Source organism: Tetrao urogallus, assembly GCF_951394365.1.
Source record: "Tetrao urogallus genome assembly, chromosome: 9".
NCBI lineage: Eukaryota > Metazoa > Chordata > Aves > Galliformes > Phasianidae > Tetrao > Tetrao urogallus.
In genome coordinates this window covers 14279369-14296760 of record NC_136822.1, presented here as the reverse complement: position 1 = coordinate 14296760, position 17392 = coordinate 14279369, and the positions used below count along the sequence as shown (strand labels likewise).

Below are 17392 nucleotides of genomic sequence, written 5' to 3'. Positions count from 1 at the left end.
GTGAAACTTTATGGAGTGTTGGATGGATTGGGGTGAGTCTTGGACACCTGCAATAGGCCAGAAGAGCCATGAACAAAACATGGAAACCTTCAGTAACCTGTAAATCAGCCAGAAGAATGGTCTGAAGTACAACTAAAAGGGACTTGGTTTTGCAAGAATGAATGCTTTGCCACACAAGACTACCCAAGTCTGCATAGAAGAGGTTAAACACCAAGCCTGGCAACATGAGCTAGCAATGCTAGATGAGATCTCACCCTTTAATCCCTTTCCCCAGCTCCCTAGCAAGCATTTCCTCAGAGTGAAAGCAAAGGGATTTGGGACCAAGTGAAAGGAATGATGTGGTTGGCTGGCAAAGTCCAGCCGAAGTGCGGTTGAGCATCATGGCTACTGCTTGCGAAAGACCGGAGTCTGGAGCATATTAAAGGACAACAAACAAAGAAAGCTGTGTCAGCAGGCAGTGCTTAGTCACTCATCTCTCCAGATCAGGGTCCAGAAATGTCCACCTCTCTGAGGAGCCTGTGTTCTTCTCCACCCAGTCCACATAGTTGGAGACTTTGGTGTACACACCATACACTTGTTTGCTGCCGCACTCCTCTGGACCACCCCACGAGACCAGCCCTTGGGCCACCCATCTCCGGGTTCCTGGGTCCTGAATGACAAAGGCTCCTCCGCTGTCTCCCAAACAAGTGTCCTTCCCACCTTCATAGTAGCCAGCACAGAACATGTTCTCGGTCACGCTGTAGTTCCCCGAGCGGGACTCGTAGCTGGTCTTGCACTCTGCATGCAGCACCACTGGGAGCTTGACGTATTGCAGGATGTCGGATAGCGTCCTCATGCCTGAGCTGATGATCTCATCCACAGTGATGTTGGGATTGGAGATTCCCCAGCCGGCCACCAGCCCCAGTGTATTGGGGTGAGGTCCTTCTAGCTCATGCTCAAACTGGGGCAGGCAGATGGGCATGACGTAGTTCCCCATGGTCACCTTTTCCTTCAGCTTGACCAGAGCAATGTCATGATTGTAGTTCTGGATGTCAAAATCCTCGTGGAGGATGATCCTCTCTACTGTCCTGTTGACAGCCTCCAACTTGTTCCTCACATCATGAAGGGCCAGGTACACAGTGACGTGCTCCTTGGAGACGGGAATGACAGTCTTGTCCCGCCTCTGGGAGCGCAGCACGTGAGCGGCTGTCAGCACCCAGGAGTCTGAGAGCAGGGCCCCGCTGCCAAACCACTTGTCGTTGGGAACTCGGGACATGTCCTCCACCACTATCAGGGCCTGCCAGGGAAAGAAGCCAGGCTCTGCATTTCGCCCCCCGATGATGCGCTTGATGATCCCGGGCAGAGCACGGGCTGGCCGGCCACACACTGGGGACAGAATGGACAAGATTGTTACTCCAAACACTTACCTAGGGAAAACAACCTAGGGATTTCCCTGTAGATTATGCCACATGGATGGTCATTCTCATAACCAAATGCTTTCTTGTGACTTTTCTTTCTGTAGTGGGGAGCTCTCAGGATGAGGCTCTGCAGGAGTCCCTCCTATGTTCAGCCATGGGCAGTCGAGGCCCAATTCATCCCAACAAGTTTGCTTTAAAAAAGTGGCCTTCCAACTTCCATCTCCTTTCCTAACTTTGCTGTAGGCATGAAAACACAAAGTGAAAGCTCATAGCCACGAGGCCATGGACTGACTAGGCACAATTCTGTCTACCAGTCCTGGTGCATCGCTGTCCCAGAGTCTCCACTGAGCTCAGGAAGGCTCAAGCTCTTGGTGCCTTTTGGGACAGGACTGCAGCACACATAGCCCATGATGAAAAATGTAGGCTTGTGCCAAGGGGTGGCATGTGCTGAAGCATAGGGGCTGGAAGACTTAACCTGCAAATAGCAGGTTAACCTGGGGGAAAGCGTGGCCTGTTTGCTGAAAATGAACACAGACCATCAGAACTGTCTATAGCACACCATGGGACGTGTGCTAACTTCACCCAGTTAGCTATCCCAAAGCTGAACCAGAACTTCTGGTACTGAAGTTAGGCATGGATCCATCAAAACACATGAACCAGGATGGGACTTCAAGCGCTCTCAGTAGGATCAGGTCTTAGACTTGGTTTACACTTGTGTGATTTGTGCTCCAAATGCGGACCACAGTGCTACCAGACTCCTTTTGGAAGGGGAAGAGGCAGAATCCTTCTGCTGTGTCAAAGACCTGGTGGATGCTATGATTTTTGCCAGCTGTAGGTTGCAGAGAAACTGAGCTGTAACTCAAAGAGCTGTACAGTTTTGCTGATAGGTGGTCAGAAGACCTGGATGATATTCCAGCCACGACTCTGCCTCATGCTCCTCTGTCGGGAGAGGAGGATGCTGAGCCTCACAGAAAGAGGGTCAGACCTCAGGGTGACGGGCTCAGGGCCAAGAGCTGCGGCAGGATCACCAGGAGCTGCTACTGTGGATTTGCTATGGTTGCCACTAGGAAAACTGCGACTGGAGGGAGGATGGGGAGTGTCTGCCTGTGCCTCACTCTCCCAGTGCTGCAGGGAATGGAAAACGTGCTCCTGCCTCCCCGCCCAGCCCAGCTGTTCTGCTGCACCCAAGCTGACAGCCATCCTGGGGAGATGATTTTAGAGGAAGCGCATCCAGCCAAATATTTATTCTATTAAATTACATATCAAAAACGCTGACCGGGCTGCAAATGCTCCCACTAATGGCAGAGGCAGGCGTGCTGCGGCCTGGACGAGGAGCTTCTATTGATGGGGAGGTAGCGTGAGACATGAGGGAAGATCTGAGGAGCAGCTGGCCAGCTGCTGCCTGCACTTCCCCATCTCAGGAGAGCGTCACTGTCTCTCTGGGATTTTCCATTTTCCTAAAGCCTCTCTGACTTCTGTCACTAATCAAGAGGTCTGGAAATGGCCCACAAAAGCAGCTACATCCCCAAAAGCTGTCCCCATATGCTCCCAGCACAAATCATTTCAGGCTGAAACATCAAGGAGGGATGCAGACAGCAGCCACTGAAACAAGAGCAGCCACATCTCCACTCTCTGGAGAACGGACACTCTACGAGACCTGCCATGGGGCTGAGCCCCACCGCCACGTCCTGCCCTGCACTGCAGAGCCATCCCTGTGCATCCGACCGCAGCCCGCACCCAGAGCAGCTGCCAGCCCCGCCTGCAGCCAGCTGCGGCCAGCCCTTGTCCCAGGGACTTTTGTTTAATCCTGAGCGGGCGCCTGGCCTGGAAACTTGCTGGCTGCAAACATTTCTGCCACTGCTCAAAGGCTCGGGGCTTTGGGCTCTGCGAAGCGGCTGGGTTTTTCTACAAGAGATGTGCTAATTGCTCCTGCATGGGAACACACTGCTATGGGAGCCAGTGGCACCAGGCAGGTGATGGTCTGTCCTTGGCTGGAGCTGTCTCTGGTGATGCTGGGGGCTAAATGCACCCCAAGTTGCTGAGGGTGCTGCTTCCCTGACCCCTGACACTATCACCCTTCTTGCCATAAGTTGCAATGGTCAGATATGAACAGCCCGTGACATTTGCCACCATGAAGCTGGGTCTCTGCCCATGACCAGGGGCTGAAGTCAGGCAGGCAGCCCCCTCCCACACATCCCTGCACCCCTCACCATGGACCCCCCGTCCCCTAGTACCTGGTCGGCAGGATGGCAGTGCGGTGCCCAGCTCCTCGCTCCTCCAAACCCCCGATGCATCACACGTGTATGTGGCTGGAAGAGAACAGGTCTTAGCTGGGCTGTGCTCCAGCATGGAGGGCTTTCTGCAGTGAGATGCAGCCCTGCCATCAAGATCTGCTGAACCCATTTCTCTTTCAAGCCTTCTGTGTTCCTTTCCTCACTGACAGCCCTGTCCCCATACCACCACCCCTGTGTCACTGCCCTGGGTCTATAGAGCTGTGCTTTGTCTGGGAGCTGCTGCCCCGTTAGCTCTGCTGGTGCCCATTATATTAATGCGTGCCGGATACAGGGACCAGATGCATGGGGCTATGAGCAGGGAGGCAGGAATGTGTGGAACTCCTTTGACTTTCCATGCTGAGGGAGGAGGAGAAGGAAAGAGGGCTGAGATGTACGTGCAACCATACTGCCCAGGGCTGGATCTGAAGGGTGCAGAGAACTGTGGTGCTCTATGCAAAGCACCTTATGGACCAAGAGGATAAGCTGCCAACTCATTCTGCCTTAATCTCACTGTTCTTCTTAACCCTGTGCCCACCCATTCCACCCCCCCAGCTCACCGGTGCTGTTGGGGGCCATGTGGTAGTAGGGGTGCTGGCAGTGGTACTGGATGGCTGCACGGTACGTGGTGAGGTTGTTCCTGGAGAGGAAGGTGACAAAGCCGTGCTCCAGCTCTGGCGGCGCTTGGCAGTCAGCAACTGAAAGCCAACACAGAATCAGGGTTGAGCCCTGCATCCATTCATGGGCTTTAGCATGGGTGGTGATTTTATAGGGTAGAAAGGGGTTCCACATTGCCCCCTACCCTTTTCTCTAGGGCGATGTGAGGAGCACAGCTCAGGTGGCTTCCTGGCTTGGCTCTCATCCCTCCTGGGATGTTCTGAGTGCCTTCAGAGGAGAAGGAACATGCACAGGCAGGTGAAAGCTGCTGGGGGATGCTCTAGGAGTTTATCTCCACACCCCTTATGAATGGATAGGAAGAAGCAGGCAGTTCACCAAGAACCTCCTCTGAGCACAAGGCTTTGTTGGTAGCACATCCCTGTCCCTCCTGCTGAGCAAGCAGTGCTGATGGGCACTGATGGCTCCAGCTGAGCATCCTTGGGTCCTGGCTCTTCTGCAGTGACAGATGGAGGGCATGGGGAGCACGGCTTGGCTGGATCAGCAGACGTAGGGAAAGCCCAGCCTCATCATGCCTTGCACAGCCTGTTCCCCCCTGCCACTCGCCCAGGTCTCATCCTGCCTGGAATGTGGAGGTCTGTGGAGCACTGTTAAGCTGAGAAGCTGAGCAGGGGATGGGTGATTTTGTAGGAAGCAGATCCAGTGGGTCAGGGGCATGTGAGCTGTGTGTAGTTGTGTGCTACCAGGCCTGGCTCCTCCTGGCGTGATCCAGGCTCATGGGGACACACACTGATGCTCAAGATGAGTCACCTGCCTGGGTGAGAATTGCCTGGTTCATGGCACAATGCTGTGGTTCACTGTTCGGCAGGGTGTCCACCATCCCCCCTGCTTCCCTCTGTGCCCAGGAGCACAGCTTTGTGCTGTGGTGCCAGCACCTGTTGGGCCTTTGTAAGGTGCTGGGGAATGCTGGGGCTTGCAGCAAGGGGTGAATAGGTGTTGGAGGACACGTCTGGCTGGCATGTCTGCTCTGGGGTTATCTGTGGCTGCAGGTCTGTGCCCCCTGTCCCACAAAACCCCTTCCCTCCCTGCATGTCCCATGTGTCTAGGCAGTTCTGATGCAGTTTGGATGGGCTCTTGCACAGCAGTGCTGCCCAACAGTGTCCTGCATCCTACCCAAAGAGAGAGGGGAAGGAGTTCATATCTTGAGCATTCCCACATTTTCACCTTAGGAGAAGGGGCACTGAATGCACTCCCCATCTCCCATCCTTGAGTCCTCCTCCCAGCACCCCCAATACCTCTGAAAGCCCTGGGTGCTCTTGGGGACATGGATGGGACTAGACAGCAGAAGCATCCCCTACACCAGTGCCAGGGCTCGGTGCCCGCATGCAGCCTCTCAGGGCTGCTGGTGCCAACCCATCGTCTCTTGCCTGAGGGAGAGCTGAAAGGATGCTCGGAGAGAGGAGAGGAAGGAGTGTTTCTTATTTGTGACACTTGGCCTGGGAGGAAGGGAAGTGGGAGTTTAAATCCAAACAAACCAACCATGTGCTGGGCCAACGCTCCTCACACAACCACCAGCATGGAGGGGAGCAAAGCAGGGCTGAGGCATCCGAGGGACTGGAGGATGAGCTGGGAGCCTGGGGCTGCTCAGGGACCTTCCCAAAGGGTGGTCAATAGGGGACTTGTCTCCAAATTTTTCCTTCTGGAGATGAAGTTAAGGAAGTGTAGTGTACAGAGGGGGTTAGGAGTGCCATGCTGGTTAGACAAGCCACGGAGGTGGAGCTGGCTGCACGGAGCAGAGCGGGCGCAGAGGCAGGCTGCCCGTCCTGGTGGCATGGCCAGCACCAGCCTCACACAGCCACTTGCTCTGAGCCGGCTCTTCTGTCTGTCTGGTTGTCGGCTCTGTCTGCAGCTGCACCGAAAGCAGAGGGGAAGGAGGAGAGCAGAGAGAAAAAGCTTCATTAGTAGCTGAGCAGACAGAAGCATGCAGGAAACACAGACCCCAAAACACCAGAAATCCATAAAGAGATCCACCAGAAATGCCCCCAATGGGCATCCCAAAGGAGAACCCAATGGAGACCCCAGTGAGCATCCCAATGGGGACCCTAACGAGGATCTAACGGGGACCCACTTGGCTCCTGAGGGCAGCGGCTGGGAGAAGCTGTCACAGAGCTGGGCAGGGCTGTGGAGCTGGATGTGATCCACCTTGGCTGGAAAGGTTACTATTTTCTGCATTGCTTTCTAAATTATTTTGTGCCTCTCCCAGACATTCGGGGGAGGTGGGAAGCACAGCAGTCTGAAGTCTGGATTGTCCATTTAGGGGCTTCTTGGCTTTCCAGGATAGCTGCAGAGATTTAGCACAGTGATTTATCTCACACAGGAAGGGACCAGTTCCAGCCTAACAATGCAGGTAATCATTTCAATTTTCTCCACAATTAATGTCTTTCTTGTTAAAGTATCTACTTTTTTTTTTTTTCTCTTCTTTTTTCCCACATTCTTTCTTTTTCTAGACAATGCCAGTTTTTATCTGATCTCTGTCCAAACTGGATAAAATCAAAGGGAAACTGGTGGTGAGATTGTGCCTGGTGGGCAGAGACATCACTGACCCCACGCTCTGTAAGAAGCTCTTTCAGATATGAATCTATTCAGCAGGTCTGACAGCCTCCTATTTTCCATTAAAAACTCCAGAAATGTACTCCTAAAGTAGGAACCAAAATATCATTCAAATAAAAAGGGATCTGTGTAGAAGCGGAGGACTTGGATCCCACATTCCTTGAGAGTTCTGGAAGGTGTTGGGACCTTCCCTGGGTGTGTTTGTTACTTTTCTCCCCTGTGGGTCAGCCCTGTGGCAGATGAAGTGCCTCACGGGGGGGCTGAGGGGCAGCAGCGTGTTGGGGAAAGGAAAGAGATGTTATCAGGTGCATGAGCAGCACAGCTCATTGCCCTGAGCTGAGAGAAGAACTGGGTTAGGTAGAAGAAGAGAAGATGCAAATTGTCACCTATCCTTTCATGCCCTAATGCCCAGGGTCTTTGAAGTCCCCATTTGGAACTAAACTTGGTACAGGACCCAGATTATCTCAGACTGTCTCAGCCTGACCAATCCCATCTCACACAGGGATCCACCACCTCCCTCCATCCCTTCCTCTGGCAGCAACCATTCATGAAGAGGCATCCAAAGCAAGTCTGATGTGATCCATGTCCAAATTTTGCAGTTAAACAAGTGTTGAGGGAGCTTGCAGGTGTTTGCTGGAAGGAAGTAGCCATCCCATCTCACCCAGCCCTCCTCACAGGGTTCAGCCCCAAATCTGCCATCCAGCAAACTGCAGCAGAACCATCTCAGTGCTCTGCTCGCTCAGCTCCCAAGAGCCAGGCTTGCTCTTTCCTTGACGGGGAAACAGTGAAGCTGGTCACAAATCAACTTATGAGTAATCTAAGGGAAAGCACAAACCTCCTGCTTGTGGCATTTGGACCAAGCCCCATTGTGTTAGCCAAAAGAGCTTTGCAGTTACGTAGCCTCTCTGGCTGGAACTGAGTGAGGAGCTCTGCTCTGGCAGGGCAGCTCCATTCAGCATGAAGTTTCAGCAGGAAAAGCATGTGGATGGGGTGTGGGAGGGTCTCCTTACTTTTGCAGATGGGGATCTTGTTGCTCCATGTCCCATCCTTCAGACACTCGATCTGGAAGGAGTCACTTTCCAGGTTATCCTGTGCAGAAGAAGACAGGAAGAAAAAAAAAATCCCCACGAAATAACATAATGTATGAGACAAGGAAATGCTTCTCTCTATAAAAAGCCAAATTCTTGGTGATTTAGTCAAGATATATCCAGACCCTCCTGGAAGAGGGCTTTTCTAGCTAAAAATGGCTAAAGGAGGCCAGGCTCCTTTCCCACCCAGCTCCACACCACCTCCCCATACCTTCAGCACTTTGTAGCCAGTGTTGCAGCTGATGACGACCTGGTCTTTGAAGGTGTACTTGGCTTGGGAAGGCTCGATTTTCCCATTGATTGGGGGTTGCACCAGTGGACAGGGGTTTCCTTTGAATAAAGAGCAAAGGAAGCAGGAGTCAGCTGAGTAAGAGGAGTAAACGGAGAGTCCCAGCCCCACCATCCAGCCCCCTTGGCTGTGTCTGACCATCCTGCCCTGCTTTGCAATGTGGTCTCGTTTTCAGGGACCATCTGGGTAGGAAAAGAAGTACTCTTTGAAGAGAGGGTCCCTTGTTATTTCATTTCTCTCTTGTGATTTCCCTTTCCAGGAAGAGGATAATGTGCCACAAACTCATGGTTTCCACCTGCAAGGTGCCCATTACCCAAGCCCATCAAACAGAGGAAAGCAGCAGGAGTTACCAATTGCTGTATACGACAACTTCCAGCCCCTGTTCTCCCCTGAGTTGTCACTGTGGAAGAGGATCTGCACACTGTTGGTTTGGGTTTCAATGCGTCCTGGGGACTTTTCTCCACAGAAAGGGCCAAACTCCCTCTGGCCAGCTTTGATCTGCCAAAAGAAAGAAGGGAGGGTGGCATGAAGGGCTTCCATCATGAGGGGACCCATCAGACCATCAGATTTTGGTCCCGTCTCCAATGGGTTCCACTGAACATGAGATTCTTACTGGCTTCACTGGTCCCATTTAGACAGGGACAATATTTGTACTATCACTGACCCAAGGTATGACAGGAGGGCAGGGGGAGGGTGCAGAGCCCAGCTCACCTTGATGTAGTCATAGGGACAGGTCACCTCTGGGTGGTCTTCCACATCAAAGCTATCCTCAAAGCTGAGGGTGATGAAGAAGCCATCCTCTAGCTCAATGCGGTACAGGCAGTCTGAGCTCTTGGGGTAGGGACTGGGGAAGTCAGCACTGGTGACCACTCCGCTCCTCTGGGTGTACAGGTTGTCACTGCACTCCACTGCAAAACACAGCCACAGCTCTGTCAGCAAACCATCAGCCACCCCAGCCCTGGCCACACTGAGGATGGATGATGGGCACCCAACCCTTCAGCTGCCTGTCATTCTACCCAATACTGCTTGCATCTGGCTCCCTGCCTGCTCAGCCCATTAGCAGCACGGAGCAGGGATTGTGGTCTTCAATACGGGTCACAGAATAGTAGAATCATACAATCATTAAGGTTAGAAAATACCACTAAGGCCACCTAGTCCAACCCCAACCCATCCCCACCATGCCACGTCCCTCAGTGCCACATCTCCACAGTTCTCAAATACCTCCAGGGATGGTGACTCCATCACCCCACTGGGCAGCCTGTGCCAGCGCATCACCACTATTTCTAAGAAGAGATTTTTCCTAGTATCCAAGCCGAACCTCCCCTGGTCCCTATGGCCATGCTGTGGTGGGCAGTACCTTTGCAGGTCCTGTTGTCGGAGTGCAGGATGTAGCCGAAGCGACAGGAGCAGTAGTACCCGCCGATGTAGTTGTGGCAGTAGTGGTCACACGCCAACTCCTCGTCACTTTTCTCCAGGCACTCATCCACATCTGGGTTGGGGTTGTGGGGAGACAGCAAAGAAAGGAGGTCACCCTGCAGCCCCACATACCAACCACATCCTGAAGTTTAAACATCCCTTACCCACGGCCGTGTAATGCGCGTCGAATCCAGTGAAGCGCTCCTCGTTGGAGAAGTCGGACCTGAAGGTGAGCCCCATATAGGGCCCTGGGGACAGGATGACTTGCTGCCCGGGAGCCTGCTCGGTGTCTGTTGTCTCCCTGCCACAGAAGGTTGCCAGCTCCTGGTCCTCTGCTTCAATCTGAGGCAGAAGGGCTGGGTTAGCGTGGCTCACATGAAAGGCACGGGGAATGACATGTCCCCGGTGCTGGTCACCTCTCCCCATTCTCTGTGAGTATCTTCAAGACTTTAGAGCCTGCAGTGTGTGAGGTCAGGCTGCACTCGCTCTGGCTCTCAGCAATGACTGCAGTAAAGCAATTAAAGGGTTTCTGAGAAAGAAGTGGAGTCTCCACTTGTTCCTCCCTCTGAAGCAGGTGCAGCAACGTGGATGCAGAGGACGAGGGACGAGGGTGTCTAGGAGAGGATGAGGATGCGGGCAGGGACCAGGAAAAGGAGGGTGTGAAAATCACCTTCTTCCCCTTCCCAAGAACCAACCTTTATGGTAGCACCTGCGTGAGAGCTGGGAGGTGCTGGGACCCCCAAGCAGACCCCAGCCCCCTGTTCAGGGATGTCCCCACCACCCAGGGTGCATGCGCTGTGGTCTAGGTGGCTGCAGGAGAGGACCAAGGGGCCAGTGTGCCTGTCACCATCACAACGTGCTCACTCTCTGAATCCCTTTACAGTCGTACACACACCTTGTAGCATGGCAATCTTAGTGGAAAACCCTTCTATACTCCCTAGAACCACATCCTTTCCTCTTTCCTAACCATTTCCCCGACTCCATCTCCTCCACCCACAGACTCACACCTGCTCCCTGTCCCTGTTCCCAGTGCCCCATGGGACCTGAGTATGAATAACCCTTCTGCAGAGGAATGCAAGCCTCTTCGCACCATGCCAGCCCACTGTGCTTGTGCCAAGCATACGATATTGAGGTTGTAATGAAGCATGCAGCCTGGGGACCCATGAGCACACTGTGATGTCACCCCCCTGTTGTGTGGCCCTGGAAAGGTAGGATTCACCTGCGGCCATCCCAGACCCTCAGGATGACCCAGTATGAGGCAAAAAGGGAAATTTCCCAGGGAGGAAACACGCTCACACCAGGGAAAGACAACATGGAAATGGCAGCTCAGCAATGCCTTGACATTGCCTCCAGATATTTTCCATCCTCTCATGTGAGCCAGAGCTGGCCAGAAAAGAGAGAGACTTTCCGATGATAAATTTTGAGAATTTGGAGAAAAAGCATGTGTCCGCATTGGGACAAAAACCCAATTGAATGTTTTGTGTGTGTGTGTATGAAACTGTTTAAAAAAAAAAAAAAAGGAAAACAAGTAATTTGGGGTCCATCTGGTTTCAATCGCTTTGAAATATACTGTGGTGCTTTAGAATCCCAAAAAAAGGGTGTTTTGAAACGAAACATCACTGTGGACTGAAAAATGGGAGCGCTGTCTGCAATAGCAAGCAAACCCCGCTCTGTGGATGCTGCAAAAAGTGGTCCTGTCCCCAAAGCCAGCTGCAGCGTCTTACTGCAGAGCTGCTTCTCCTGGAGGAGGGCTGCCAGGGGCGGCCGCTTCCAACCAGCTCCTCCTCACCTCCGTGGGGACATGTGGGGAAATGTCCCCTACGTCCATGTCTCCACCCGCGGACTCTCCCAGTGCGGGGCCTCGCTGGAGGTATCTGCATCTCCTTATCAGTGACGGGTCCCATGCCCCGGGACACAGCCAGCAGGGGCGGCCCTGCGGCGGTAAACTAAACAGAGAGGTCATCCCCCCTGGTTAATAGTTGCTGCTTCTGCTGAGGACTGTATACTTTTTCGTAGATCATTTACATCCCGCGAGCAGCCTGGTAATTAAATCCCGGTTGTTTGTTTGGAGTTTCTCCCTCTCGGGTCACGATGTCGACGTTTTCACTAGAGAAGATGTGTCCCCGAGGGAAATATCAATTGCCGAGGAGAAATTCCCTATAAAACTATGCTGAAAGAAGCCTGCTTTGAAAAATAAAATACGGTGACACTTAAATTTCCCCGCAGCACTGCCTCCCACCGGCTTTGCTGTCTCTGCTCCCCTTGATATGGTGCCTGTCCCCACGAATGGAGGAGTCCCCACCCCGTCTGTGGCTCTGTCCCCATGGGCTGCGGATGGAGCTGGCAGTGGACACTGACCCAACACACAGTAACCCTGGCTGCGCCCCACACAGTACAGATTGGGGCAGCAGGCACCAGCCAAAGAAGAGCAATGATGGCCCAGAGCTCCTCCTGCAGTGGGTGGGTGAACAAAGCATTCCCAGCACCGCAGGGAATGTGGTTCAGTGTCTGCCACTGGAAAGAGCACGGAGCCGGCAATACGGAAACACGGCCGCCAGCCCCCTGCCCTCCAGGAATGTGCTAATTGGAGCAATGAGGGCAAAGCGTTCTGCTGGTAATATATATCCATGGCTCATTAGGCCGAGGAATTGCAGTGCCGGGCTGAAGACACTGGGAACATGACATAGGGAGGAGGTGCTCGGAGGCAGGGAAGGGCATGGAAGGGCCCCTGCAGAGCCGCCTTGCAGCCAGAGCCCATGAAAGGAGGCAACACCCAGGTTTTGTGCAGAACTGATGCTGTGCTGTGGTGCCCAGGATGGGGCGTGCAGAAGTGCTGGGGTGTGTGCAGGAGCAGCGTGCAGGCAGCAGAGGGACTGCTGCTACTCACTCATCTCCTTACTGACCTGCCACCCTTTGCCATCCCTGCTTGCACAAATAAGCCTTGCGAGCATTTCTCTAGCAGCCACGTTCTTCTCACATATATATACATACCCACATGCACATGTATGTGTGTATATATATAAATCAACAGCTATTGTTTTAATTAGCCATTGTTTCAGAGCTCTGGAAACTGTTCCCTTCTAAGACCACCCTGGAGGCACGGATCTGTGCATGCCTGCAGCTTGGCGCATCCCAAGATGGCTTTCTGCACTGCTGAGAGCTGGGCAGTGGGGGAGCTGACAGGGGCAATGATCACTGCATGGCACACGGACTGGGTCCCCAGCTTGTGCTGGGGCAGCTCAGCCCGTGTTTGACTGCTGTCTTATGGTGGGAAAGATGACAGAGATCCTGAGGCACAGCACACTGAAGTTATGCACTGGCACACGCTGCCCAGGGAGGTGGTGGGGTCACCGTACCCAGAGGTGTTCAGGAACTGTGGAGACATGGCACTGAGGGATGTGCTTATGGGCATGGTGGGGATGTGTTGGAGTTGGACTTGGTGATCTTAGAGGTCTTTTCCAATCTTAACGATTCTGTGGTTCTATGAGCCTCTTTGCTGGGCTGGTGAAGTATTTCAGAGACAGATCAATTCATGTTGGGTCTGTAATTGTATTCAACAGGCACACAATGCTGGCCTCTGACAAAGGGAGGGCTGGTGCTGTTTTTGCATCTCGCACTGATGCAGAGACAGGACGTGCAGCCCCAAGGAGAAAAAGGGCCTTGGAGTTGTTTGCTGCTCTCCTTTTGTTTTCTACACTGCTGCTTTAGCAGCGTAAAAATCGCACCTCTCCGCAGCGGAGCAGCTTACGGATCACCTGTAATCCATCCAGATGGACGTTTCTGAGTGCTTTCAGCACTTTTCATCTGTAATTCTCCGTGAGCTGAGCTACAGCCCAGAGCAAATTTATACAGCTGAGATCTAAATCCCCGTGAAAAATGCCGCCTTCTTATGGAAATCCAGCGGCAGGGAAAGCTGTGATGCCAAGTTGGCACCATGGCCAAATAACAGGGAGCCTTTTGAAAAAGGAAAAATGAGCAGGGGGTGAAAGGTGGGAGGAGGAGTAAAGCTTAGAATGGGGAAAGTTTCCAAGAAATCCGCTCCTTGAGCTTATTGGGTTTTTAGAGCAATATATCTCTATATATGTCCCTAGCCCTTGCGCTTGGAGAAGATCCAGGAGAAGCAGAAAGAACTAATCAAACCTCAATGAGAGCTGTTAGTAGCAGAATGAGTGCCAGCACAAAGGGGAAATTAAAGCAGCAAACACATCCAAGAGGAAAAAAAAAAAAATGCAAATGTTTGCTTTGTCTTAAGGCAAGAATAAAATAATAATTTCAAGTAGCTGGCACCTAGCACTGAGTGCTTCCAGACCCAGTGCAACCTCCACCTGCCTCTGTGCAGAGGAGCAGAGTGAGGTGTGTGCTGGGAAACGGTTAAGGGATGTTCAGCCCTAAAATGCAGGAAGCACCTGCTTACTGCAGCTGGCCTGCCAGAAAGCACCACACCTGGCCAAACTCAAAGACACTGAGAACCCACCTTTGTCTTGGAGGTGCAGAGCCCGGTTAGGAGAGGTATCCACTGCTTGTAGGAAGGATGCTCTACAGACCCTCACCTGCAGCCTTACGTTCAGATCTGATCTTTATTTTTGATTCCCTTGGGTGTTCTACGAGCCTGCAAGCTGTGACTGAGGTCCAGGTTGCCTGTAAGAAGCACCCACAGCCACGGCATAGTCAAGGGTGCCCAAGTGTGGCTGAGCTCTGACTCTGGTGTCCAACCCACTGGTTACCTCATGTCGTCAATTTATCCTGCTCAATTCCTCTGCCTAACACACGGGGAAAAACACCTTGTTCTCGCCTTTCCAAGCACCACCCTCTCCCAGGTGGCCATAAGCATCGCCTATCTGCTCCTCCATGCATCCACCAACACCACAGCTCACCTTCACGTAATCGTATTCACAGAGGTACGATGACTCCAAGTCAAAATGCATGAAGTACAGCTTGATTTTAAATCCCTCAGGCACGGAGATGTTCCACGTCACTTCTGAGTCGCTGGGATAGGAATCGGGGAAGTTTGGAGAGCGGATCTCTCCAAACATTTCAGTCAGCTCAACTGCACCCACCGCTCCGAGCAGCCAGGCACACATGGACCAGGCCAGGGGGTACCTGGAAAGCACACAAGGAAACCCAATGAAACCTTGGCCGTGCCAAAACTCATCAGGGGCTCAGTCTGGTCTTCCAAATGGGCTGTGTGAGGCTCCACAGGAATGGAGCAGGAAAGCCGCTTTGCAAAGTGTGCGATGGAGGTGGTGTGTGAGATGCCTACAGCCGTAGGTACCATCAGGAGCTCCATGCTTTTTCCCTTTGGCAGCTGCAGCCACCAGCTCATCTTCGAACTAATGGCACGTGGTTGGGGAAATCTTCATTGAGTAAAAGAACAAACATTAGGGTGCTTAATAAAATAATGATGCTTTTTGAATCAGTTTAATGAAAGCATCATGGCAATAACTACTAAGTACTTATTATTACCGCTTAGACTCACCCTGCCAAACTGGGATCATTGACTCTCAACAAACAACACACTTCTTTGCAGCTGAGCAAGTATGGACCACAGCAGCATAACACAGTATGCTGTTTCAGTATTTCCCCCTTCCCTTCCCTTCCCTTCCCTTCCCTTCCCTTCCCTTCCCTTCCCTTCCCTTCCCTTCCCTTCCCTTCCCTTCCCTTCCCTTCCCTTCCCTTCCCTTCCCTTCCCTTCCCTTCCCTTCCCTTCCCTTCCCTTCCCTTCCCTTCCCTTCCCTTCCCTTCCAACAGATCTTTTGTTATCAAGCTCAGATTTAGAAAAAGTCTGATCTAGAAGAATTTGTCCCAGTTACCAACTTTGCCAGTGCCTAAGGAGGGCACAGAGAATGAAGAGAACAGGTCAACCTGTTGCAGTCCAGCTGTATACAGGCCTTGAGATTGAAACAAGAATGTGAACACAGGCTGAGCATTTCTCTGTTTCTCTGACTCTGCAAAGAGTCAGCAGATCTCTTCCCATGCTGGGTGTGCAAACTCCAAAGCCCATGCTATTGCCTGGGACCCAGACGGATGAGAGGCCATCACCACCTCACATTCAGTGAAGCACGCAAAGGAAAAGTGCAGGAAATCAGAGCCATTTGAGAAATTTTCCGCTTTCTAAAATAGGTAGTAAGGCCTGGCAAAGGCTTGTAGGTGTGTACTACATTTTCTGGAACTACCCACACGTGCATACATGCACGGTTTCAAAATCAGGGCTTGATTTAGGTATGCCGATGAGGAAATTGAAGCTCTATAAATGGCTTATTTTTAACCTATGTTCTTTCAAAACCAGGGCACTGGTTTTCTGGGGCTCATCCGTGTAGTACCATCACTTTCTCAGGCTGCTGGGTACAAAGCAAAGTCAATGGGCTCTGAGAAATCCGCTTCAATTTTTCTTTCGAGCGGAGTGAGGCTGAACATGCCTTCCTCTGACAGCATGTCCGAAACCACAAAAATGCGTGAAGGGAAAATCTGTTTCTCTCCTGCTCGGTGGGCACAAACGGGCATCACTCTCGACCCGAACGCGAGCGTCCCTTCGGCAGGGCTCAGCTCAGCCTTGCCCAGGCTCCGACCCCGTTCCAGAGCCGTACCCCAGTCGGGGTGAGCCCCGCACCCCGCAGCCCCCGCCCGACCGCGGCGATGCGGCCCCGTGTCCCGTCCGCACGGGGAAGCGGTTCCGCGCTCCGCGGAGGGCAGCGCTGCTCCCGGCGGCACTCACCTCATCCTGCCGCTGGGAGAGGAGAGCCCCCGCTGCGGGCTGGGCGGCGGGGACGGCTGCTTCCCCGCGCTCCGCTGTCCGCCTTATCGTTGTCCGGAGGCTTGCGAGCGTGTGCGCGTCTATGTGTGTGTGTCTGGGGTTGTCTGGCATTTTCCATGCAGGTCACGCCTTCCTCTGCCTGCAACCGTTCCCCACATCCCTGCACGCACATACGGACCTGCCTGCATTGAACCTCTCCTCTCCTCTCCTCTCCTCTCCTCTCCTCTCCTCTCCTCTCCTCTCCTCTCCTCTCCTCTCCTCTCCTCTCCTCTCCTCTCCTCTCCTCTCCTCTCCTCTCCTCTCCTCTCCTCTCCTCTCCTCTCCTCTCCTCTCCTCTCCTCTCCTCTCCTCTCCTCTCCTCTCCTCTCCTCTCCTCTCCTCTCCTCTCCTCTCCTCTCCTCTCCTCTCCTCTCCTCTCCTCTCCTCTCCTCTCCTCTCCTCTCCTCTCCTCTCCTCTCCTCTCCTCTCCTCTCCTCTCCTCTCCTCTCCTCTCCTCGTCTTCTCCAGTCTCCAGAGTTTTGTGTGTGTGTGCTCATGCACATTGTGTGTTGTTTTTTTACTCTCTCTCTTGTTCCTCTCCAGGCTGCCTTGCCAGATGGCAAAAATTTGCCTCTCAATAGCGATGGAGCTTCCAGCAAAAACAGAAGGCAAGAACGTGTGAAAAATAAAAAAAAAAAAAGCCTGTGCGGTGCTGAAGTGCTACGGGGATGGAGCTGTAGCCGGGATCAGCGCTCAGGACCCGATTTCAGCTTCTCTGCTTGGGACCGCAGTCCGGCTTCCAGGAAACTTTCTGTTTGCAGCAGTCGGAGTCAAAGCTGGGAGCTCAGAGCTCGGATTTGCACTTCCCACAAAGCTCGGGGATTGCTGGGATCAGCACTTTGTCCCCGGGATAAAGAGCAGCGTCTGATGCGGACTCTGCTCAGGGCAATAACTTTGCACTCCGGAGCTGCAGGCTT

The 17392-nt window shown here is 52.9% G+C and overlaps 1 protein-coding gene across 1 annotated transcript; it reads right to left on the bottom strand.

Moving 5' to 3' along the window:
- Positions 1-469: 469 nt before the first annotated feature.
- Positions 470-16594, bottom strand: LOC306949552 (mannan-binding lectin serine protease 1-like; the record flags this gene model as incomplete). The annotated part of the gene is given in 13 exon segments (XM_079539495.1): positions 470-1365; positions 3632-3706; positions 4228-4365; positions 7903-7981; positions 8192-8310; positions 8620-8767; positions 8981-9177; positions 9627-9758; positions 9850-10027; positions 14560-14785; positions 16398-16464; positions 16467-16528; positions 16530-16594. Coding segments are annotated over 13 exon segments (2382 nt in total).
- Positions 16595-17392: the final 798 nt, after the last annotated feature.